Source organism: Pteropus medius, unplaced genomic scaffold (genome assembly GCF_902729225.1).
Source record: "Pteropus medius unplaced genomic scaffold, Ma_sr-lr_union100, whole genome shotgun sequence".
In the NCBI taxonomy this organism is placed as follows: Eukaryota; Metazoa; Chordata; class Mammalia; order Chiroptera; family Pteropodidae; genus Pteropus; species Pteropus medius.
Genome location: NW_024344240.1, coordinates 1,571,429 through 1,596,658, shown reverse-complemented (window position 1 = coordinate 1,596,658; position 25,230 = coordinate 1,571,429). Strand labels below are relative to the sequence as shown.

The window sequence follows — 25,230 nt, the reverse complement described above, 5'->3', positions numbered from 1 at the left end:
CTAGTGGCGAGAGACACGAAATCAGCCAGAAATGGCACAATTTAACAATAAGACTCAATGAAGAATCCTTGTGCTCACAGACAGAAGCTAAATCTGCCACACTTCTATCAAAGTCCTTTTTAGCTGTGTTGATCTCTTTCAATTTCCGTGTTCTGCTCAGCCTTACTGTCCAAAGCTTATGGTCTACCTCAGTGTCTTCGGATTACTGTCCTTACCTGTCTGAACATGAACTCATTCATCATCTCCATCATCTTCCTTCGTCACTCCCCGCTTCCACTTTAGCAGCAGCTCTGGATGACTAAGGAGAACAGATGCATGAACACCGTCTATCAGAAACAGCTCAAAAAATCCTTCCTGCTCGGCTGTCCTCCAGGAATCCCTTCGTTTCAGTCTGTGAGGGTGCACAGGATGGTGAGGGATGGGAGGCAAGCATAGATTGAGAAATATATTAAAATGTACCCAAGTAAATGTATGACAGTCTTCAAATTCTTTTCCATGGGAAAAAGTTCATTCATAAATAGTCGCAGTACTTACTGAGGGCCTACTGTGCTAGACACTGAGGGAGATGAAATGTTCAAGACACAGACTCTGCTTTCAGGTGCGACTTTAACTGTGGAGCTAAAACAGCAGAAAGGGCAATATATGTATGTATACACGCACACACACGCACACACACGCACACACACACACAAAATGCAAAAGACAAAGACATCACAGTGAACTCGAGGTAGGATTTAAAGAGTCTTCAGCAAGGCTGGTTTGGCTGGGTAGGGGTGGTATTTATTTCTGGAATCAATCAGTTAGACAAAATAAAATACTTATATTTTCAATAAATTTATTTTCTCTAATGTTGAGACAAAAGAAAGCTTTCCCATGAAATACACTGTGATTATTTATCTTCTTCACCGATTATCGAATGTGATATAGTCAAATATACTGAATGATGAATCAGAGCCAGTATCATAGAAAAGGAATCTATATGGCTATTATTGACATGAGTAGCAAGTTATTACAACAGTTTAATCATGGAATTATTTGAAATTCCTGTTAACATATTGAAAGCTATCAATTAAATACATAACTTTGCTGAAATGAAGAAATATTTGCAGTGTAAACTGGATGGAACTGATAAATCAGTGCTTCATCTTCTTCAACATCAGATTCAAAATGATGACTGTTTTTCCGAGCTGCAAGAAAAAGTATAAATTTTTTAAAAGACAGAATAAGTTTTTCAAAAGACTACTTTATAATATCCTATAATCAGCATTACTAAGTGGAAAAATACCACCAAAAAGAGACATGCCTAAAAAGATTTCCTTCAAATAAAGCAGCACCTGACGTGGCTACTACTGATACAGCAGTTATATCTGCCCTGCACCAGATCCAACGTGGCACTTGCTCCCTCATTCATGCAAACACTTAGTAAGTGCCGACTGTGTACAAGATTTGATGCAGAACCTGGTGGCGGAAACCTAAGCAGGGCAAGGTCCTAGCTCAAGAAGTCTAGTCCAGTAACCACAGAATTGCAATGCTTATCTTCACAGAGATGCTTCAAGAGGATGGAGAGACTGGCAAAGCTGAGGCAGGTGGAGCAATGATGTAATTTCCACAGAAAAGGCAGAAATGTGAAAAAATCAGAGGCACAGAGCAGTCGGCATGGCTAAAGTTTGGATGTGGAGAGGTGAAGGCTCAGAGTTTATCCTAAAGTCAAAATAAAGTACATATAGGCGTTTATGGCATGTTTACAAGGAAAGATATTAAAAAATAAAGACCGAACACACAGCCCTGCCATGTGAAAATACTGCAGCAAACCCTGCTCTGCCCACTGCTGCTCTCACTGACTCCTGTACATATGGCAGGAAAACATTTCTTGGGACTGATCGGGCACATGGAAGGACTATTTTTAATTTGGGTTTTCTGTCATGAAACTACCCATTCAACTGAGCATAATTCTAAACCAGAGCGAACCAGGAGGAAGCACTCTACTGGCCAGTGAGGGCCGGAGGGCTGGAGCCAGGCCGAGCTTGGAGCCAGCTGCCAACCAGGCCCACTGAGGTTTTCTGTGGCCACACCTCATCAGTGACGCTCTGCCCTGGCTCACTGTGTCTGGCGCACTGTCTTACCCCAGAATCACGCAACTAAAACATAACCATCTACAGCTAAATTCTCGATTTTACTCATCAACCTGAGATAGCACGAAAATATCTGTTTTCGTCGTGAAAACACAAAGCTTATTCACTTCTCTAACGTGCCAAAGACCACAGATAGCGGCCTTAAAATCAGACTGACGACTATATACTCAATTAATATAATTGTCTTAGAAAACTAATTTTCAGAGAAATTATAATTAAGGCATTATTCCTAAAAAGAAGAGTAACAGGGGAGAATATTTTTTTTTAAAAAAAAAGTATGCAAGAAAGAAAAATGAATTCAACAATCTTTATGCCGTTGTTCAAGAATTCCGCCCACTTTAGAGTGTGTAATACTAGAAGTGAAATCGCTGTCCTGGTTTTTTCTGAATGCCTAATGCCTCAATTTCAGGGCTTTCACATGATTTAATTTTCTTTAAAAGTTAAACCTACAGGACTATTACAGAGCAAGAGTATATAAAAGTTCACGGAGGGGGCAATTTCCTTTAAAGTTACCCTAACAGAGTGATAAAATTATATGCCCACATATTACCTTCAGAAACAAAGAAGTCTGCTAAATAAAACGCAGCCCTCACAGCGTTAGGTGCGTGGGAAATTCCCGGAAATTTCCCCCACTCATAAGGAGCTTTCTCTGGATGCCACTGGACGCCATACACTGGATACTTGTACCCTGCATGAAGAACACAAACTGGTAAGGAACAAGCTGTAAGAATAGCCTATGATGTCACCTATAAATTATGTTTTACGGCCTATTTAAAACATTATTTTCAACTCACTATGTCAAAGTAAAATTATCTGCATTCTCAGACACAAAACAATTTCGGCTCACAGTCAATGTAAAAATTCACAATACAGTATTTCACTGATTTTCAACATATTACGATTTGTACGATAATTCACTTTACTAGATCATCAAATTAGAGTAAAAGAGTTGAGCCGCTGCAGATGTCCCGGTTCAACAATCAAGTACACATTCGATTAGTGACCCCAGTTTCTTCCGTGATGGGTCTTCTTCCCCTCCCTGCGACTTCACATCACACTTTCGTTCCCTCCCGTTAATGACTTATCCCAGTGAGAATGAACTATGCCAGCATTTTTTGGTGTTCTTTTACGTAAGCCAGCTTGTCTCAGCCTAAACTGTGTCTCTCGCAGTCATGACTTCACAGTATCAATTTTTAAAATAGTCTTTTAAAGTTTAAATTTGGAAAAAATAAAAAAATAAAGTTTAAATTTGGTGTGAGTTTTGGTAATATAGTTCAATTATTTTTAGAATTTTTAAATGTCTTCATATATGAAAATTATATGATCGCTAAGATTTACTTCCAAAAATAAACATGAGGAAAAGCAGGTATGAAACAAGAATGGCCACATATAGGTTGACAGCTGCTGAAGCTTAGAGATAGGTATCTGGAGGTTCATCATATTACTCTCTCTACTTTAAACATGTCTTAAAAATTCCATAATTTTATTTATTTAATTTATTTTTTATTATGGTGACATTGGTTAACGAAATTCGGTAAGTTTCAAGTGTACAATTCAACAGTAAGGCATATATATATTGCACTGTGTGTTCACCACCCATTTTTTAAAAAAACATGAATATGAGTAATATCTACCTTCTGAAAAATGTATGTGCTCGTTTCTTCACATATTCCTCATTCTAATTGAAAAAAAAAAAGCTTCCCTCTATTATTTTTGTTTTAAAATCATAACCATGACAACCATGGGAAAGTACTTGGGAAATAAAGAGAATTAGCTAAAAACAGAGATATCTAGGGGAAAGAGCGCTGTCCTTTCACATCCCAAAGGGTCTGCCACTAGAGATCACGTCACAGAAAGGTATTTCATCCCAGCCTTTGTGGTGTTCAGAAGGGGAAATAACCTACCAGCGCACAGCTATGCCCCACAACCCTTCTCCCTACCTTCTTTCTCTCTCATCTGAGATGACAGGCGAAGCTACCAGAAGGAGACCCGCAGGCTGGATGACTAGAAAATTAACTGTGACACAACTAACTGAAAGATGTTCTAATATGTCCCTTTGAGACATGAAAAGTATTATTTAGGATAAGAAATGTCTTAAGCGATAAACTGTAACAAGGATTTATTGAATGGGTGGGTGGGTGGACGGATGGACGGACGGAGATATACACTGACACCGAGAAACAAGTGGGATTGATTCACACTTCCTTAGCAAACTGCATTACTGAAAGATCAGGTAGGTCCCTGACAACTGCAGGAATCATGCCCTGCCTCACGAATTTAAAGTGTGAAGGGTGAAAATAAAAACATGCACATTACGGAGCATCGTAAGTGTTCCCATCTAGCAGGTGATAAAACTTCCAAATGCGCTTGGTACGATGCCACAGCCGGGAGCAGAACCAACATGGAAACTGATTTCCTAACTTCCAACCCAATACTCTTTTATTTAAATAATCGGCCATTTACTTGACATGTACAGATTTATATAAAGTCCTGGAATTACAAAGAAGAATAAGATGCAGTTCCAGCTCTCGATGAGCTTAGTCTTGGGGGAAGACAGCACATGAGCAAATAAATGCAAAAACAGACATTCTTAGGTAGCAGAGCAAGGCGGAAGGAGGAGCACCGAAGACGTGGGAGGAAGAACGACGGGCGGGGCGGCCTCTGGAGACGACCATGACCTGAGTGTGAGGGTAGCGAGAGCACGTCGGGAGAAGGCAGTGGGGAGGAAGGGGAGCTTCTCAGAGAGGAAAGAACATAAGGGAAAGCACCGGGCAAGACGTGTCACTGTGCGGAGGCTGTGTGTACTAATCAGGATGCACAGGACAGGCTAGCGATGCCGGCCGGGAGAGGTCACGGCAAACGGCAAACGACCTGGCAAAGCTAGACTTTTTCCCCCATGTGCTGACAGGCCTCTGCGGGGTTTTCCTCAAGTATTCCAATCGGACTGGTATTTCAGAGGGGTCAGCAGCAGCTGGCTGGAGGGCCTGAGGAAGACTTGGGGGCGACTGCGACAATCCAGGCAGAAGGTGGTTAATGCTGAAATACGCCCGGGGTAGGCTGAATAGACAGGTCACATGTGCAAGAAGGATCTGGGGCATAGAAACTGGCACAAAATTTTCAGATGTGGAGAAGGATGGTACGAACCACAGACAGCTTCCAGGGCTCTAACTTGGGATGATTTGAGAATGGCAGAGCTACTGACTGAAGTAAAAACTACAGGAAGGGAACTGGTTCAAGAGAAAATGGTAAGCTCAGGTAAGTTCACGTCAGACTGTTTTGATCCACCTTCTCCAGAATTCCCCAGACATTGTTTCTAAATCCTTAGATGTCTGACCTCCCCCCACAAGCAAGCCAGTGACATGGCCAATCTCTGGACGACCTGAGCCACTTCCAGTTCACTCCAGTTCATTCCACTCCAGCGCCCTGGCCTCAGGCAGCACTCACCAGCCTCACCAACTGCCCGCCTATTGTTTCTGCAAGTTCTCATTCATGCATGGTATTTTGCTTCCTTGTACCTTCATGATTTTCTGGCTATGAATTGCTCATTTTCCTTAAAACTTACTAATATGGAAATTCCTTGAGGTCTGCAATAAATGTAAGTTCCTCCAGAAAGAATTATTTATATTTGCTTCTGCCATGCATGTGGGACCACTCTCAGTCTGAGCCAAGTTTAAACAAAATTTTTGACTGAAATTCCTCAAACTTCCCAGTAGGCCGCGCTCGACCAGCCTGCCATCATCATGAGTGCTCAAAGCTCACTCACCACTCCGACTCCCCAACTGCCGCGGTCCAAGACGGGCAGTTCTCCTCAAAGTTCTGTGGGCAGGATTTGTTGAGAGTGTAGCCTTCAGGTCCTGCTCCATGGGGTCCTCTCCCTGGAGGGGGGTCCTGAGCTTCACTTCGAGTTCTCATTTAATAATAATGCTCATGTAGATACTCCACGTCAGCGGGTATCCCTGGCGTAGTGGCCATCACGCTCACCTGACATGTGAGAGGGCCTCGGTTCGAAACCAAGCGAGACAGCTGGTGCTCTTTGCATTCCAGATGCTGGTAGAAACCACAGACGGCCTCCTTCTGGGCGGCCCCACCTACACACTCCCGTAACTCTTGGGATCTAGACCTGAGTATCCTTAATTTCTTGCCACTTCACCAAAAAAGCATTTAGGAAGATGTTTTTCTGTATGTCGGTTCCACCTTTTGCTGCTGTCCGGAGGAGGGTCTGTCACGGTGCATAATGTGCGGTGCGGCTGGAAAGAGCAGCCACCTTCCCACTCGCTCCTTCACCCGCTCCCCCTCTCCCCTCCACTTCTCTTCACCACCCATTCTGGGAGGTGACCCGAGCAGACCACAGCTAATCACATCTCCTGTCTCCACAGGTGCCCTAACTTCCATCTTCAAACCCCAAACTTAACATGATTGCATTCATAAGAAGACTATAAAATCAAAATTAATAAATATAAACATCATGTGGAAAAATGTAAATGTGCAGTGATAAATACCTTCCACTGTTGAAATAAACTCAATCGTGCCATCTGTATTTGTAGTTAGTACGTTGAAAAACTCCTTTAACTTTGCATTCTTCGTAAAATTCTAAAGTATAAAAATGAAGCAAAATAATTACTCCTATAATTAATCTAAGCGCATTAATTTCATTATGTAATTAATGTGATACCATCATGGAGAGGCTCCACTTGTGGAAATTTGCAGTCAGAGGTTCTATTGCTAACGACAGCAACAATTCAGCAGGAAAATTCTGAAACATTCTGCTCTGCAATGTACCTTAAATAATTTAAACACACACAAAAAATAAAATCCACTGAAGTCACTGATCGATAGCCAAAGAGAGGTCATTATTAAGACAATCAAGATCACTAAGCAAAACCCATCATTTCCACAGAAATATTCTTGGTCAAGCATAAATGAGTTTAACATACAAATTCAAATATGCTCCGTATTTAAATACTTTTCTTCTAGAATTTTAACATAACTAAAATTCTTCTGATATGATAAATAGCAGGCTAGCCCCAGAGTTAAGCAAGAGAATCTTGTATTCTCTAGATGTCACTGAAAAACAGGTAAAACTTTCCACACGTGTATGTATGTTTTCCAAAGAAAGAATCCAAAACTTTCAACGTATTTTCAAAGGTATATGGGATTTAAAAGGTTAATAATACCAACAATCTAAAAAAGAACATCAACCAGGCCAAGAAATTTTTACTCAGTAAATAGATCTAAAAAAGTAATATACCTCACTGAGGGATCTGGAGTCCAACACATAGACTCAAATACCAGCAAAGGGATAAAAAATTCCCAATAGGTGTTCCCAGCCATGAAGCCAGCTATCCCCAAACAAGGCCTCTCACTGAAGATGCTAATGGCTTCCATCAGAATCCCTGTGCCTCAGATAAGGAAAGTAAGTACCTCACTTCAGTGGGCTTCATTCCTTTTTTGTATAAACTAGGTTTTAACCACATACAACCAAAATTGACTGACCTAATATATATACTTCCCAAAGGGTTCTTGCAATGACTGAGATAATATGAGAAAGAACTTTAAGGAGTATAGAGCATTCTACGGGCTTTATGCATAACTATTATTACTTTCCATCCAAAATCCTTATGAGAACAGGAATAGTTGGTAGCATTCAATTCTGAGGATTCAGAGAGCATGTAATCTACAAGAATCATATCTATTTATACAGAATAGCATAATAAAAACTTGTCTGGTTTTTGTCCTGGGTTCCTGACAGGGAGCTTCTAAAACTTTTGGAATTTCCTGAATGATAGGAGTGTCTCTGTAATGCTAATGAGGTGACTCATGGTGGACCCCTAGATAGCTTCAGAGTGAGGCTGGTCATGAGAAAGACTAACCACAGGATTAGAGTAGATTCAGGCTTTGAGTCAGGTCAACCTTCAGGGTTGGGAAGGGGACCAGAAACTGAGTTCAATCACAGAGCCAATGATTTGACCAATCATGCCTTCACAATGAAACTCCAATAAAAACTCTGGACACTGAAGCTCACTGGAGACTGCTGGCTGGTGAACATACTGATGTGCCGGGAGGGTGACGTGCCCTGACTCAGCAGGTAGAGGGCATGGAAGCTCCACATCGCCCCACCCTACTCCCCCTGATACCTCATCCTAGGTGTGTATCCTTTGTAATGAAACTGTCATTGTAAACATGGAGCTTTCCTGAGTTCTGTGGGTCATTCTAGTGAATTACAGAATGACCTAAAAGGCTTCCTGGGACTCCCCATATTTGTGGCCAGGTGGTCAGAAGTACGGCTGGCCTGAGGACATGAATTGAGGGCAGTGTCTAAAATAAGGGCAGTCTAGCTGGGGAGACACCCTTTAACTGTGGAGTCTGCACTAACTCCAGCTGGTTAGTGCCAGAAAGGAACTGCAGTGTACGCTCCAGCTGGGGCTGAACCAGAGCACACAGCCAAGGGAAAAGTGCACTGTAATAATAATAGCTAACACCTATGACAGTCGTGTGCTTAGCACTGTACCTGGAAAACATAATCTTATTTAATCCTCATAAGCAACCCTACAAGGTAAACACTTTTACAAATCAGGAAATTAAACCTGAAAGAGAGGTTAAATTATTCCCAAGGCAAAGGGACAAAGCTAGGACTCAAAACCAGGTCTGATTCTAGAGTTCTTAAACATGCATGGTCCTCATACCACTAGAAGAACCAATTATCAAAATTCAAAATTTCTTAAGCTATCTTCATAACTTGAGTACAAAAGTGATTACATTTTCAGACTGCATAAAAAATTTAAAAATTAATAAATGTTATAACCATTTTTTACTTTGATATTTGCTACTTACTAATCCTACCAGTTAATATTTTTAAAAGGGTCGAAAGAGAATTCTTACCTTCCGTGAAGTTCAATGGCATTGTGATTTTAGTAGTGTTTGTCTGAGATAATAAGTACTCTCCACTAACCAAATATGAAAGCTCTTCGAATCCAAGGCATGTGCCCCACACAGGAAAATAGTCTCCATCATCATAACTCTTTGAAAGAGAAAACGAAGCTTATTTAAACTTTTCAAAACGAAATTTATACATTTGGTTTATCATTACAAAGCAGGTGCCTGAGTTATGCCTGAATTTCTGAACATTTTCCAGTAACCTATCACTTAATCTCTTCAGACCAAGTTCCCATCCAATAATTCAGTTTTAATCAACCCAACTATCCAACCTCAGTTGTACTGAGAAAGAGACTGACATCTGCCAGTCAACTACCAAACAACATGATATTACAAATACCAAAGAGAATGCTAGATAAATGCCTATTTTTATATCTTCTATAAATCTTGTCACTTTGGATGACTGTGGTTTTGAAAACACTCCTTCCTCCATTATCTCAGAATTTATACTAATAGCTGGATTATGCCACCTTCAGCTAATCAGATTTAAATTAGGTGAAAGCCATGATCTGGAAGGAAAGGAACGGTCAGTAAGGAAAAGGCTAAGCAAAAGCAAAATAGATTTTCATAGAGTATAAATTGTCAACTAAAAAAGTGCAAATGTACTGGGTTTCTTCGAAGGTAGTAAAAGTATTCTAGCAACTGAGATTTCTGGTTAACTGAGGATTAAACCCGTAAGCACTGATAGTTATAAGAAATAAGTTTTGCAACTTTTCTAAAAACAGCAGTTTTTGTTTTGTTTTGCACAGACTATAAAGTATAACCTAACAGTAACCCATTTTAAATGAGGAAATTGTTGGGGGGCGAGGGTGTTTCTGTTTCTCACAGAGAAAAACATACAGTTACATTAATACTTATATTTTCTATTCCAAGGTAGGATTTTAACACTTTATATACTGGTCCGGCAAGTTTTATTTTTAGAAGATAGAATTTCATGCATTAAGTTGAAGGGTCTTACTGCATTTATGATAAACACAAAAGAAGGTTTAAATGTTCTATTTCCATATGTTACCAAATATAATTTCTCAACTAAATGTTAAGTCTCCACTTGCTGGGACCACATCTGTTATTTGCTGTGATGCTCCACACAGTCTATCAGAGCAAGACACAGAGGGAAACTAGATGGATCTAACAGACTGGTCATTTCCCAGGCCTTCTTCAATGAGGGGCTCGGTGGACCCAGTGGCTATAGATAATGAGAAGTTCAAGATTGCTAAACCTTCTTCTTTTGTTTTGAAATCTTCCAAGTAGCTGATTATTTTGTTTTGTTTTTTTACACAGATCTTTGGGTTCCTTTTTTTTTTTCAATTGAGCAAGTTAGTCATAAGAATCTCCAGACAGAAAAAGAAGAATGACTAATTGATAATGTTTAAATATATTTCCCAAATGCATCTTAAAACACTCACATTGTAAAATTTCAATTTTGTTCACTAGTTTTTGAAAGAATAACCACTGAGCATATACTAAGAACACAGAACCATACAATCTGAAATGCGGAACACTTCTAAAAGTTGTCAGAACCATGGAACCTGATGAGACATGAACAGCTAACTTCAAGATACTCTGCCTTCCAAAATATAAACCTGTTAAGGTCACAGAGCCTGTCATATTACAGAGTTGGAACTAAATAAATGTTTCAAAAATTCTACAACAAAATACTCTAAAAGTTAAGAGGGAGTGGGACGCTATCGCAGCTGGAGGCTGAGAAACCCTTGCAGAAGAATAGAACCTTAGCCTTGAAAGATGGCTAAGATACAAATTGAGATGGAACAGAAAGAAAGACTAAACGGATTTAAAAGGAAGACAGAGTATGTGCCATTAATACCACCCTGGCTTCAATTACTTGCATCAGGAAAGGCTGAGAAAGGTGGTTCATTAACATGCTACATGTCTTCACTCAAAGACTATAAAGGATTACAGGCTATCTACCCCAGCCACTGAAAGTTTTCCAAAAAGTATCTCATATGCTAAAAGTAGATCTTTAGGGAAACATCTGGGGTGGGGGGAGATACTAGATCCAGCAAGATTAATTAGATAATTGCTGTTAATAGTTCAGGGGAAGAACAATAAAAGGTCTGAGATGGTGCAAAGGAAAGCCCAAGGCGAGACATTACAAAGGGGTCAAGAGGTTCTCGTTGGTAACCGAACATGAAATAAATTAAGGTAACTGTGAAGAAACATTGAGTGGGATGAAATGAGTCGAGACAAAGAGCAGCTTTCAAGAGGAAATGACAATTAATAATAACATGTGGACAATGCCTACTACATAATAAAAACAGCTCACTAACCTACCACGAGGACCTGGTTCATGTTAGTGAGCACGAATAGAGAGGACCAGTCAGCAGGCTCTGAAGGTTCCCTGGATCCCAGAATGAGAGGAAGCACTTAGAAAATGGGTGAGAGCCACCACTGGCCACTCCCAAGCAGGTGCTTCAAAAGGTAAAGGGGTAATGAGGCTAGGGTAGTAAAGGAAGTATTACCATATGCTTGAAAAAAGAATCACCCACACGGAAAATTACAAATGCCCATGTGGAATAATAAGGAACAACTGATACTTACCTGTCTGGCAAAGTTGTAAAATATTTTAGCCACGTGGGCATAGCCTGACCTCTTGAGGTTAACGCTCCCTCCAGGGAAAAGAACCCTGAAACAATACCAAATGGGTGCTTTCAACCCCTCCTCTACAGAAAACAATCTTTTTAAGACAACTTTTTCCTTATTATATAAGCTGCAAGACCATTACAGAAAATGAGAAAATTAAGGCAGAAAGAAAACATGAAATATTTACAATCCTACCCATTCACAAATTATTGCAGTTACGAATACATTTGTGCATATTCTTCCAAAACCTCTTTGATAAACAAGTTTATTTTTGAAATTCAGTACAGATAAATTATAGGTAAGTAATGGAGTAGAGGAAGAGAGTACACAGAGCTAGCAATCAAATAGAGATAAAATTCCAAGTTAAATCTAAATTACACTGAGCCAAAACCAATTGTATGTCTATAATCATGAATTGGTTTTGACTCACCAAGAATTTCTTTTTTAAACATAAGGAACAAATGGGTCATAGAAATATATATAGGCTAGAATTAAATATCTGTGAAAATCAGTTCTTTATTATCACCCTGAGATTTCTTCAGAAATAGAACTTTGAAAAAGTTCAGAATAAAATTTTGAAAAAGAACACAATCACAAGCATAAAGGAGGAATCGTGAATGTTTGATTTTATTTTATTCTACTCATAAAGGTGAGATATAGAAAAATATTTACTATGTTTTTACATCAACCTTTTAAATTAACTTTAAATTTAAAACATTATAACAGGCCTTGAAATAAATAAGGATATTCAAAAGATATTATAAAAGTTAAATGTATTAAATTTTTGAAAATACTTAAAACATGAGATATAGGAAATATCACTTTTAAGGTTGTTGTTCATTCAACAAATATATTCTGCTTCTTATAAGAGCCAGGCTCAGTACTAGCTTGGAGAGCCAGAGGAATAATTTTTGCTATTAGTAAGATCACGGTCTAGAATAAAACTTAAACTGTAAGGTAGAACATCTGCCACAAAACTGTACAGAAAACCCTACAATTAAAAGCAGCTTAGTGAAGACTCATTAGCGGTCCTCCCTTTTCATTGATTCACTCTTTTAAAAGCTGCCTCTGATCAAATTTGGTATGTTTAACTTCAAAGTCCTTTCATAAAGTAAAACTTGACTTCCCTCCTACTTGGCAAACCCCTTTAAAGCCAGGCTCCGCCTTTTCACTTCTGTGCACCGCCACAAAACCTTACGGGTCCACTGCATCCCAGGGCTCCATAAACGTGTTTCGCAGTTACATTCTGAGGTTCTACCACAGAGTCTAGCCTGGACTTATTTATCTCTGTCCATGCCAAAGGACACAGTAGATAATGAGCATTCTGAATGTTTTACTAAATTAAACTGATTTTGTAGTAAATAATTACTAAACCAAATTGAACTGAAGGCAAATGATTAATTTGAACACAGCCTTTTTAAAAAATTGTAATAAATGAACACAGCTGTAAAAAGTTTTTAAAAAGCTCTTTTTATAAAAGCTTTATAGTAAAATAGAGTTCCTTCACCCCACTCCTAATCAGAAACAACCGCCAGTAAAATCTGTTGTGTTGACCTGACAGCAATGTTATAATGCATATCTGCTCACCCTACCTTAAAAACCAAAGTAAATGGGACTATTCTATACACATCATTATGTGCCTTCCTTTTTTTCTGTATAACAATATCACACTGTTCAAGTACCAATAGTGATCCAAAGCAACATCTACAGATATGCTCATTTTTAACTTATGCATAATGTTCTATCATATGCAGATGGTCTATTTACCCAATTCCCAACTGATAGACTCATGGGTGGCTGTTAAATTCCGGGTATTTCAAACAATACTACAATGCATATGTTTGGGCCTAAGTCTTCATATAGGGGGTTACATATTTATAAAATAAAATTCCTTGCAAAGGATTTCCTGAGTCAAAGATATGTGTATTTTAAATGTCAATAGATATTGCAAAACTACCCCTCAAAAGACTATGTAACTTACACTCTCATAGAGAATACTTGTTTCCTCATCATAGAGTGTTAGCAAATTTTCTGATCTTTGCCAACTTGACAGCTAAAATATGTTTTTTAATTGCTATAATGAGCTTTCTTTTAATTATAAGGAATGTTGAACATTTTTTCATATGATTAAAAGTTCTCTCCTTTGAGCTAAGCAATCATATCTTTTGTGGTGATGCCAGAGAAGAGATAATTTTAACTAAGTTCTATTCAAATTACTTTCTGAAAAGAGAACCAATTAATATCTTGAATCTTAGGACTTATAAATCCCCTAACCAAGCATATACCATGACATTCAAAGTGGCTTCAAAACATTTAAGACATTCATTAAAAGAAAACAGACTATGTTACACATTAAAAAAAAATTATATATGTCTACAGTGTAACATTTATTTCTTAATCTGCCTTCTCCACAGGGCTTTTATATCTCTCAACAAAATAATTCCTATAAAAGAACACAGAAAACTAATGTTACAACACTATATGACAGTTACATAGAAACAGAATATTATACCTAATTTTTTTCAAAAGCCGACTGTATAGACATATACTGTATATACTATATCAAGCCAAAGCTGGCAACTTACCCATTAAGAGATTGAAAAAGCTTTTTATACTCTTTCTTTGTAAGATCAAGCCTGAAAACAAAAAAAAAAAACAGTTACAGAATATCCACTTCTAAACCCTAACTAAAGAGTAAGCCTCTAAATGAAGTTACCACGTTAATTTTAAGCCAGATGAAAAATAACTCTTAAATACTAGACAATATTACCTCTCTACTTTCCTAGAGGAATTTTTCAAACTAAGTGAAAGCCACATAATTACATCCTTGTTTTGTTAATCAGATAAGTAAATATGTTTCTTTATGGTCAAATATAACTTAATATTGTGAATTATGGTTAATATGCAAAACATTAAAGACCATGAGATATGGAGGTAACAGAGAACAAACTGATGGTTGCCAGATGGGAGAGGAATTGGGGAGGTGGGTGAAAAAGATGAAGAGATTAAGAAGACCAAGTTGTCAGTTATGAAAGAGTCACAGAGATGTAAAGTACAGCATAGAGAATATAATCAATAATATTGTAATAACTGTACAGTGTCAGATGGGTACTAGACTTATCGGGGTGATCACTTCTTAAGTTACATAAATAAATGTCAAATCCCTATGTGGTAAACTTGAAACTAATATAATACTGTATGTCAACTGTAACTGAAACTTTTTTTTAAAGTATTTTTTAAAAACCATGAGATTAGAGTACCAGCAATTTCTCTGCTAGCCAGTAGTTTTTATATAAAGTCTAAAGAAATTAACATGTAAACTACAAGACGCTCTGCAGATAAAAACAATACATATGAATGCCACATCCTTGCTTCATCCTACCCCCACCACCAACTTCAAAGATCTGTGTATTCTGACTACTGTGTATTCAGAAGTCAGAAGAGTTCACATCTAGGGACAGACTACACGATCACTGTAGACTGGCCTAAGTTGCCCAGCTAATTATTCTGACGCACAGTCATCAAACTTCTCATGGGGGGGCCTCCTAACAATCGCCATGTTATGGATGTTTTTATCACCCTCTCCAGAGAAAAAAAATGGGACTATTCTATGACAATTGGCTACAACCTTTAATTAAGTCAATAGTAAGATGGGTTTGCTCTTCCAAAAGTTCAAAGAAATATAAGAACAAGAGAAAGAGCATCATGTTCAAGAAATTGGTACAAGAATTTTCTAACATTTAGCAGACTTCTGGTTCTGTAGGAGAATAATGAGGCATAATGCCCTCTCGACCTGACACATAAGAAGTAGATTAATGTTTAAATATCAATTACAGTTCATTCTGCCCCAGAAAAAAGTTTTAGGGAAATTAGAACACCTCTCCTATTAGTAAGTAGATACCTGTAATGCCAGAACTCAGCTCTGCTTGGCCAGTGAATTCCTGTGGGCTCTCCTCTAAGTCTAAATGAGCTTTACAAGCCCAGGTCTATTCAGAAGTTCAAAATCCTTCTGGCAGAGAGCCACAAAGCAGTGGGTGACAGTGCAATGGTGATTACCACTCTCTTACTTGGAGGATAAACGGGCAGGTGACCCTGACTTGGGAAGCGACAGGGAGACAAAACATGAGTTCACCCATTCCCAGTATTCTGCCAGTTCAATCTCCCAGATCATACCAACAAAAGGGGAATCAGTCAGGACCCACAATCTTCCCCATGGACATCTAAACCAGGAAGGCAACCGCCCCCATCAGGAAACAGAACAGACTGAGATCACTGAGTTGCACTCAGGGACTCCATACAGGCTAGTTTCAGTCACTCATTAATTCTACATAATTGACTCCTGCATTGTCTATGACTGAATTTTTGGCCCCTGTTTATCACTATTAAGGGCCTTAAGTGTTGAATGTTGTGGGAGGAGGGGGGGCCGGATCACAAACACAAGTGCCTCACAGGCCTAGCAGGGAAAACTGGCCAGGTCACAGTCTTTGAATGCAGATATCATTTCCCTGTTGTCAGACTTTCCTGAATTAAAAGACCCTCTCAGTAGGGGATGAGAAATAGTTTTAACTAAAAGAAAACAGCTTAAGCCTGGTAATGATGACAAAAGGCACAGCATGAAAAGGAGTGGCAGGCATTATTGCCAGTGGAGAACACCTGCTCCATTTAAAATCAGCTCCAGATAATTGTCTTAAAAAAAAAAAAAAAGCTAGAAATTCAGACTTTTATGAAGCTTTCTGATTTGTGTTTAAAATGTTTGAAAATGCAGTGTGAACATAACACATTTTTAAACCAAAAGCAGGCCATGGGGTACCAATTGCTACCTTTCAGGGGGAGGATGCTGTGGGTTCTACCAGTCTCACAGCAGGAATTTAGGATAACCTGAGAGGAGGCAGCAGAAAGAAGGCAGAAGGAGACCAAAGACAAACTTCTAGTCCAGAGTTCTGCCTTCGTCTCCCATCCTCTCCTTTTTCCCTTCTACACTGCAGAAATTGGCTCCCAGAATCCAAAATTCAGAAATGAACCCAAACTTATCAGTATGATCCTGTCTCATTCCACATTAGGTAATCCTTCACAGGTTACCCGGGACTTCAGCTGCCATGTATTACGTTTTTACAGGATTATATGATACTAATCCCAAGCAATCTACTTAAAGTGAACTCTGGGAACCCAAACTGGAAATGAACCTATATGCTGACAGCCACAATTTCAGTGTCTCTGTTGTAAACACCAGTACCCTGTGATTCATCTGTTTCAAAACCTCCCCAGTTTCAAAATTTCTGTCATTCTTGTCTATTCCTCCCTGTGCCCTTTTATTCCATGAGTCATCGGGTCGTGATGATTTTTTTTTTAAAGAATACTTATCAATCCTACGACCACTGCTCTAAGCCAAGCTCTGATCACCTCGTAGCTAGCCTACTATAACAATCTCTGAAGTGATCTACCTGCCTTCTGTCTCTCCTACCTCCCACACATGCTTTCAGCACTAACGTCCTTAAAGAAAAACTTCCATGATCAGAATTTTTGAAATGTTGTTTTGAAGACTCTCTGGAGCCTCCTCCTCAAAAGCTCTAAAATTGCTGTTATCTGAGTTCCAAATAAAATTTTATTCGAAAAATCAGATTTGCTACTAAAGAATTAAAGACAACTATCAAAAGCAAATGTTCATCTTGGGGTAGAGACAGTTAAATGTAAAAGACCAAGCAAGAAGACAATCTTTAGGAAGCTAAACATAAAACTATTTTGTGGTACAATTCTCTATAGTATTTGCATTTTTATTATTAATGTTCTATTTGAACAGTTTTTTGTTATAAATTATTTACAAAAACAGGCTGTCCATAGCAAACAGTTGTGTTTTATGTGTGAAATCCTTAAAATGTATTAGATGGCAGTGCTAGAAGCTTCTAAAATACACTAATTTTGGATATATGATACTTACAAGGTTTTGTCTGTTAAAAAAAAATCAACTCTTTGCAAATCAATATATGACATGAACCATGTTATTCTTCCTAAAATCATGTTATTCTTACTAAAATAATGTAGCTTTTTAAAAACCACAATAGCTGCAATTGATATTGAAGCAACACTGCTGTGTTGAGTCATTTACAAACTTTTAAAGCAGAGTGTGAAGATATTTCAAAAGTCATCTTCTAAAAAAATCTCCTTCATTCCTCAAGTGTCACCTTATCCTGATATTATGGAATAAAGCTGGGTAAGTTATAGATTTTTTAAATATTTTTTAAATTTATAAATTATTTATGGAATCTTCCATTTAATATTTTATTTATTTATTTGTTCGTTTGTTTACTTTTTATGGTGGCCTTTCTGTCATGATGTCTGCTGAAGACATCTTTTCTGGGGTAAAGGAAATTATTACTCACTATCTAATACATATGACAAGCCTCTAATGACATTATAGATACACATAACTTCAACATAATGAGAGACTTTAAGCATCAGATTTGTGGCAAAAATCAGGTGTAGTGTTACCACACTTAAACAATGCAACCATAAAGGAGAAAGCATTAATTGGAGACAAGAGATCATTTGAAAGGTAAAACAACAATGTTTATTTATACAGCTTAAAAAATATGCGGTCATACCTTACTGGTACAACTCTTGCACCTGCAGACTCCAGATACTTTACATAGGATGCAGCAATATAGTATTTTCCCAGGGTTTTCATTTTATTATGGCACTTTTGCATTAATATACCTAGATAACAACAACGACAAAAATTTAGTTTCAAGCAATTTCCTTTTTTCCTGCTTAGAAACTGAAACACATCACAGTAAAAAAAAAATATATCACTACAGTAGTCCCCCCTTATCTGTAGTTTCACTTTCTGAGGTTTTAGCTACCCACAGCCATGCACGTCTAAAAACATTGACTGAAAAATACCAGAAATAAACAATTCACACGTTTTAAATTGCACACCATTCAGAGTAGCATGATAAAATCTCGAGCTGTCCTGCTCCGTCCCACCTCAGATGTGACTCCAGCCCTTTGTCCAGCATCTCCACACTGGAGATGCCCACTCCGCCCCACCTCCCGTGCCCCCCTCCCCACCCCGACCATATAGTCACATATTAGCCTTCTAGGTTATCAGATTGACTCTTGAGGTATCACAGTGTTTGTGTACGAGTCACCCAAAGCGCAAGAGCAGTGACGCTGGCAATTCAGATATGCCAAAAAGAAACCACAAAGCGCTTGCTTAAGTGAAAAAGTGCGAGGAGTACAATAAGATACTGTGAGAGTGAGAGAGAGAGGGAGGCACACACACTCACATAACTTTTATTACAGCATACAGTTGACCCTTAAACATGGGACTGAACTGCACAGGTCCACTTATATGCTACTCTTTTTTCAATAAATATACAGCCAACCCTCTATATCCCCATATTCACAAATACAACCAACCACAGATCAAAAACATCCTTTCTTAAACAATCCCTACCAACTCCAACCAGTTCTCCATAAGGAAAGAAATGAGATCATATCATCGTTCATTCATTCACTCAGTATATATTACTGAATCATCTAGATACCAGGTACTGGACTAGGTGCTGCAGACACATGAGTGAACAAAAGGAACAAAAAGCTCTGTGGACTTTCATTCTAGTGGGGGGGGGGGAGGGCAAGCGAAAGAGGAGGAGGAGAGAGAACACACAATGTAAAAAGGTAAAATACATTGCGTGACGGCTGGTGGTAAATGCTAAGGTGGAAACATAAAGCACAGTGGGGAAGAGAATCTCTTAAATATGGTGGTCAGGAACGTTCTCTCTGAGAAGGTAGGCCATGACATTTGGGCCAGGACTTCAGAGAGGTGAGGGAGCAGGCCATACGCTGATATCTGGAGGAAAAGGGATCCAGGGTAAAGGAACAGCAAGGGCAAAGGCCCTGGGTTAGGTGTGTGCTTGTCACATTGCAAGGAAGTCATATGACCCTGTATAAGGAAGCCCTGTATAAGGAAGGAAAGAAAACAATGATATGAAATGAGATCAAAGAGATAACAAATCAGAAGACTGTACCTCCATGGGCCCTGAATTCTCATAAACATTATAAGACCCCGCCTACCTCCCCAGCTGCCTCTTACCACTGAAACCTCAGCCCCAGCATAGGATTGAGTCACATCAAAACACGTCTATCTGGAGGGTACATCTGTGCCATATCATTTACTACTTCAGCATCTGGAATAGTTTTAATGTCTCTGTTGGCCATCCGACAGGCAGCACTGTCTACATCAATCACTTCTATAGTCCCAGCTTTTCAAAATAACTGGCATTTATCAGGTGCTCAGTTAACACATGCCAAATGCTGAAATTTATTCGGTAAGACTGCTTTTCTCCTCATGAATAGGTAAGATCGTCTTCATTGAGGGAAATGAAATTTGGTAGGGAAAGAATTAGGGAGTGTCATGGGAAATGGAGCGGTTACGCCCTGTGCCTTTCTGTATAGTACAAGCGCCAAGCCAGGGCGGGCAATGGTAAGATGCCACAAAGGAGACCCGGGACATGCGAACTTAAGGTACCAGAACCAAGAAAAGTACAAGAGAGTAGGTAAGTTCCACCAACTCTTCCCACTCTCCTCACCCCACATACTCACCTTTCCCATCCTGTATTCCCAGCCCTTCAAAATATGACCAAAATTTCACTCACACATCTCACAACTTTTGTGGCTTCCTTGTCTTTGAACCCTTTGCACTTTCTAACTCAATGTTTTGCACATATCCAGTTAACTATTTGCCTTAATTGATCAGAGTGACCAAAAGAATACTCATTGTTTCTATATCTGACCCTGGAGTATCACTGTTTCTATGAAAAGGAAAAGAATCCGCTTCCTCTTTCCTTTCTCCCTCCTTCCTGCACCCACAATTCCCAACACACCACAGAATTATAGTTTGAGTTAATTCTCCTTGGAGAATCAAGCATCATTTAGAGTAGCTATAAAATAAGGCATCCGATTTCCAAATATTGATACACAACCCATTTAAGATTGGGCACTACCAATACATATGAAAAAATGCTCATATACTTTGGATAGAGTTAAAAAATACAGTGCTCCTCTTCATGGAAGAAAAAACAATATAAATGGCATTATACTACAACTAAAATAAAACCAATTGCAATTATCCAACATAAATTATTTTGGGCAATTTTTTTTCTTCCAGGCTGATTTCTCCTGGGTAGCGTCCTCCTGCCCTGTCTCAAATGTCTGTTCTGGCAAAGCAAGGTGATTTTACTCTTTTTAAAACAAATTTGTTGGAAATGAAAAATTACATGCTTCATTTTAACAAGACATTAGGATCCTATTAGTCACTACTGCCCTCCGCTGCTGAAGATGACAAAGTCCGAGGTACATCATAATTTCTTGATTATCCAGTCAACTGGATTTGTATATGTATAATGCATTGTATCTCGAAATACGCCCTCAACCAGTGAAATGTGAATGAATAATGCAAGTGCGTAATTTGTTTAATTAGCACAAATTCCTAGCTACGTACAAAGAAGAAAATCGCAAAGCTCTTCATAATGCTCCCTCCCTCCTCCATCGCAACTTGAATGCCACGTGAAATTGAGGCCTTAGCTCTATTTTAGCACGTTCCAAAGGTGTCTTGGCTCGGCTCTTGTAACTAACTATACAGAAAGGCACACGACGTAACCTTGTGGTTCGGTGTCCCCGGGAAGGGACGCGCTCGCGGGAGCCCGGCGGCCGGGAGCCGCAAGCGCCGACCGCCGCCCCGGTCCGCGACGCCCGCCCCGCCTTCTTACCGATGATGGGTTTCTTGAGTTTGGCGGCGTTGTGAGCGGACAGCCCGAGGTTCGCCGCCCCGCTCAGGAGAACCAGCAGGCAGAGCAGGCGGCCCAGGTTCGCCATTGCGCTCGCCGTCTCCCGCCGTCTTTCAAAGGCACTGCGGCCGGGCCGCGGGTGCGGCGGCGGCGCTGGCAGCGGCGGCCTCGCGCCGCTCGGGGGCGTGGGCAGGGGCGGTGCTCCGCCGCGGGGGCCTCTGGGAAACGCAGTCCGCGCGCGCGCGCGCGGCGGCCGCGGAACGGGGGTGGGCGGCTCCGGCGGCGCAGTGGTCAGGACCGCCGAGCCATTCCCCTGCGTCCGCCACCCGCTCCCCTGCGGCTGGCGTGCCTGCTGCGCGGCCCCTGGGAGGCTCCGGAAAGCGCCCGGCGGGCACGGGGTGGTCTCCGCGTCCTCGGATCTTCCCTGTCAGCTCTTCTATCGATATGACCTTGGGTCACCCTTAACTAAGCTGGGGCGCGCAGCCTAGACACTCGAAGAGGAAGAACCTTGGGTCCCGGCATGACCCGCTCCGGTAACCAGACAGCAAGGGAAGCCGGCGAGAGATTCTAGAAGGCGCCTGAGAACTTTGCGCCAACTGTAGCTCTTGCCCAAAAGGCCATAGCCTTGTCGTTAGGAATGCTGATAGCCGCGTTTGACACCCCGGCGTTCGATATAGGGATAAGCTGTGACTTCGGAGGTAATTTCCACATCCTGCTGTTTCTTTGCAGGGTCCAGGCATCTATCTGGAGGAAACAAGCGCCGAGGAGGGCAAGGATGAACGCGTTCCCAGGCGCACCGCCTCGCTTCAGAACTGGGTCACGGAGGGGCCAACTCGTGACATCTGTAAAGAGGCAAGTCCAGGCCAAACCCTCAAACGATGCCTACTGACAGGCACTGTTATCACCACCCACAGACTGGTCTGTCATATAAACAGGAGCATAAATGATGACTTTGGTTCCTGTTCATTAAAAGTATTTTGAGAGTTCTGTTTAAAATTTTAAGAGCTTGGAATCACTGTTTTGATGGGAACATAGGTAAAAGACAGGAACCTTTTTCTTTATGTATGTGACAACCTGAATGGATAGATACGGGTGATATTAGGCAGAAGTTCCCACCTATAAGGGCCAAATTAAATCCAGAATAAAATCGAAGAATGTTTGAAAATCTACTCAATCCGTGCTAAGTATTGACGATGCAACGATGAACTAGACAGTGTCTTTTTCACGAAAAGTTTACAATTTAGCAAGGAAAGAAGACAGGAAGAGAAGATGACCACGGAGAGAACAAGAGCCTAGTTTGGGCATATTTCAAGAAGAGTGAATGCAATCAGTAGTCTGGTTTGACAAGGAAATAGTGCTTCTGTAGAAGGGTGTGGTGAGAGATAAACCCAAAGGTTGTAATTAAAGACATTGTGAAAGGCCTTTTAAACATAATTGGACAGATGAGGAACCTTTGTAAATATGAATTTGTGGTGCTGGAGCACAAATACACACAGGAAAAAATGATTACCTGACAATATACACAAAAATAAACTCCAGACGAGTAAAGATGTAAATGTAAAAGGCAAAAAAAATAGCGTATTTTGATAAGAAAATAGAGAAGTGTATATTCATGACTTTGGTGGTCAGAATTACCTTAAATATAAAAAACATTAATAGAAAAATTGATAGATTTAATGATATAATTTTAAAACTATAACTTTAAGCAAATTAATGTTAAGGTACAAACTTGGAAAATATGTTTACGTTAAATAGAATTTCAAAAGTGTTCACTTCTAGAATATACAAAGAACTAAAATCAATAAGGAAAAATAAGAACTCAATAGAAAAATGAGAAAAGAATGTTAAAAGACAAACCAAACCTTCACTAGCCATCAGGGAAATTTACATTAAAACAAGATAAATATATCACATCCATCAGACTGACAAAAATGTAAACCTTGATAATAACAAGTCAAGGGTATAGAAAAATGAAATTCTCAATACTGCTGAAAGAATTGTAAATTACTAAAACCAATTTTGTGAGCAATTAGGTAATATCTGATAAAGGCAAAGATGCAAATAAATATTCTGTAACCCAGCACTTTTTTGGATATAAGTATATTCCTTGGAAATATGCTTGCATATGTGAACAAAGAAATATATACAATTATGTTCTTTGCAGCATTTTTTGTAATAATGAAATATTAAATGCACTGTAAATGACCATCAATAAGAGAATGAACAAATAAACTATAATTAATAGACTTAGCATGAAAATGAATTGGAGCTTCTTATCAACAGAGATAAAGTTCTATTTATAAGAGATAACAGAGGTAAATTATGCTTGGGTCTAGAGGATAAAGTCAACTACCTAAACCAGAATCTCTCCACAGATCTTCAAAAAAAATTAGATGTACAAAAAGTACAAATAAAATTATACATGCCTTTAACAATACTAGCAGACAGGATATCACAAACATCAAATTACTGGAAAATTGATAAGTACCAAATTGCAACAAAGCTTCCTCTTCTCCTGGAAGACTTGATGCCAAGAGTGGAAGAGGCAAGACTTCAGAGAATCTGATAAAGACAAAAAAAGATTGGAAGATAGAGACAAATGAAGAGCAAAATAAAACCCTGAAAGAAAATGTCAGACATTAAGTGCCAAAATACTGAACACAGAGAAGAAAGGAAAAAGAAAAATCATTGACTGTGTATAGGTAATAGGTAATAGGTAGGAGTCAAAAGGTGCCATTTAAAAACTGACCAACTACATAGAAAAAAGAAAGGTAATGATAAAAATTATTAATATACAATAGATATAGAGATATAGAAATACATCCTAGCTCAGACATACTACTGGAGAAAAGAAATCAATGTAACTTTTTGTAGTTTTGTAAGACTGGCAAAAAAGAAAATTCAAAAATATAAAGCTATGGTTCATTTTTCCCACTGATCATGTGCTGAGTTCTGGATGGTACTAGATGCTAGGGAAAGCTGAATAGGAAATGCAGAGTCAAAATTCAATAGTTTTGCAGAGCTTTGGAGACAAAGTCTCATTTGAGGTAAGGAACCTGCAACAAGCACACAACAAGTCTCTTCAAGACATTTGCCGAATTTTGAACCTGCAAAACGCAGGAACTAAGTTTAAGGCAGAATTTTCAAAGCTGAGGAAAAAACAGACTATTCAAGATATCAATCAAAAGCCCCAACGGACCAATACTAAAGAATGGAGATGAGCCACAGGTGGACTGAATCTCACTAAGTCTGCAACCCAGCTCAAGACCTGATTGAACTGACCAGCCTTTCAGTCTGCCTGACATAAGACAGGAAAAGTCATCACTAATGAAACATATTACCCGGAGCCTCCACAGTTGTGTCTCCAATGTCCAACATACAGTAAAGTATTACTAAAAATATGAACAAGTAAAAATTTGTAGTAGTAATTTAAAAAGAAAAATAAAATGAAACAGCCATAGATAATCCTGGTACTGGAGTTAGAAGACAGGGCTTTTATTTTAGTTAAACGAAATATGATTAATTTGAAAGAAAATAGAAAAAGATGGGCAAAATGGATGAGAATTTTTCAGCAGAGAACTAGAATCGATAAAGAATATTTTTTAACTCTAATGTGCCTAAGAATAATGTCTCCTTGTGTTGTGTAACAGCTTTCGCTGCAAGGCCTTATACCATAAGGCTCCCATTTTACTAGTATGCATGTTCCTAAGACAGATGCACTATAAGTTAGTGCTTATAAAACAAAAACAGGTAAACAAAAGCCTTAGTAAGCCTAGTGC

General features: G+C 39.2%; 1 protein-coding gene and 1 long non-coding RNA gene across 2 annotated transcripts; one reads left to right on the top strand and one right to left on the bottom strand.

Annotated features, from left to right (window-relative positions):
* Window positions 1–815: 815 nt before the first annotated feature.
* Window positions 816–21,640, bottom strand: GGH (gamma-glutamyl hydrolase). The gene is made up of 9 exons (XM_039868855.1): window positions 21,434–21,640; window positions 18,266–18,377; window positions 14,252–14,302; window positions 11,625–11,709; window positions 9,012–9,150; window positions 6,805–6,911; window positions 6,632–6,722; window positions 2,683–2,820; window positions 816–1,187 (listed from the first exon to the last, which is right to left on the bottom strand). Exons 1-9 carry the CDS (start codon window positions 21,537–21,539, stop codon window positions 1,066–1,068), a joined length of 951 nt encoding a protein of 316 aa, XP_039724789.1. The 5' UTR covers window positions 21,540–21,640; the 3' UTR covers window positions 816–1,065.
* A 7-nt stretch (window positions 21,641–21,647) lies between these two features.
* LOC120607209 (uncharacterized) lies at window positions 21,648–23,715 on the top strand. The gene is made up of 2 exons (XR_005654093.1): window positions 21,648–21,984; window positions 22,181–23,715. It is a non-coding gene; the product is annotated as an uncharacterized LOC120607209 (long non-coding RNA).
* The last annotated feature ends 1,515 nt before the right edge of the window (window positions 23,716–25,230 follow it).

Coding starts and splice junctions, on each gene's coding strand:
- GGH (XM_039868855.1), bottom strand. CDS start 21,539: ATGGCGAACCTGGGCCGCCTGCTCTGCCTGCTGGTTCTCCTGAGCGGG. Junction 9,151..11,624: donor TTTACAACTTTGCCAGACAG/GTAAGTATCAGT, acceptor TCTCTTTCAAAG/AGTTATGATGATGGAGACTA. Junction 2,821..6,631: donor GTTTATTTCAACAGTGGAAG/GTATTTATCACT, acceptor TTCTTCATGCAG/GGTACAAGTATCCAGTGTAT.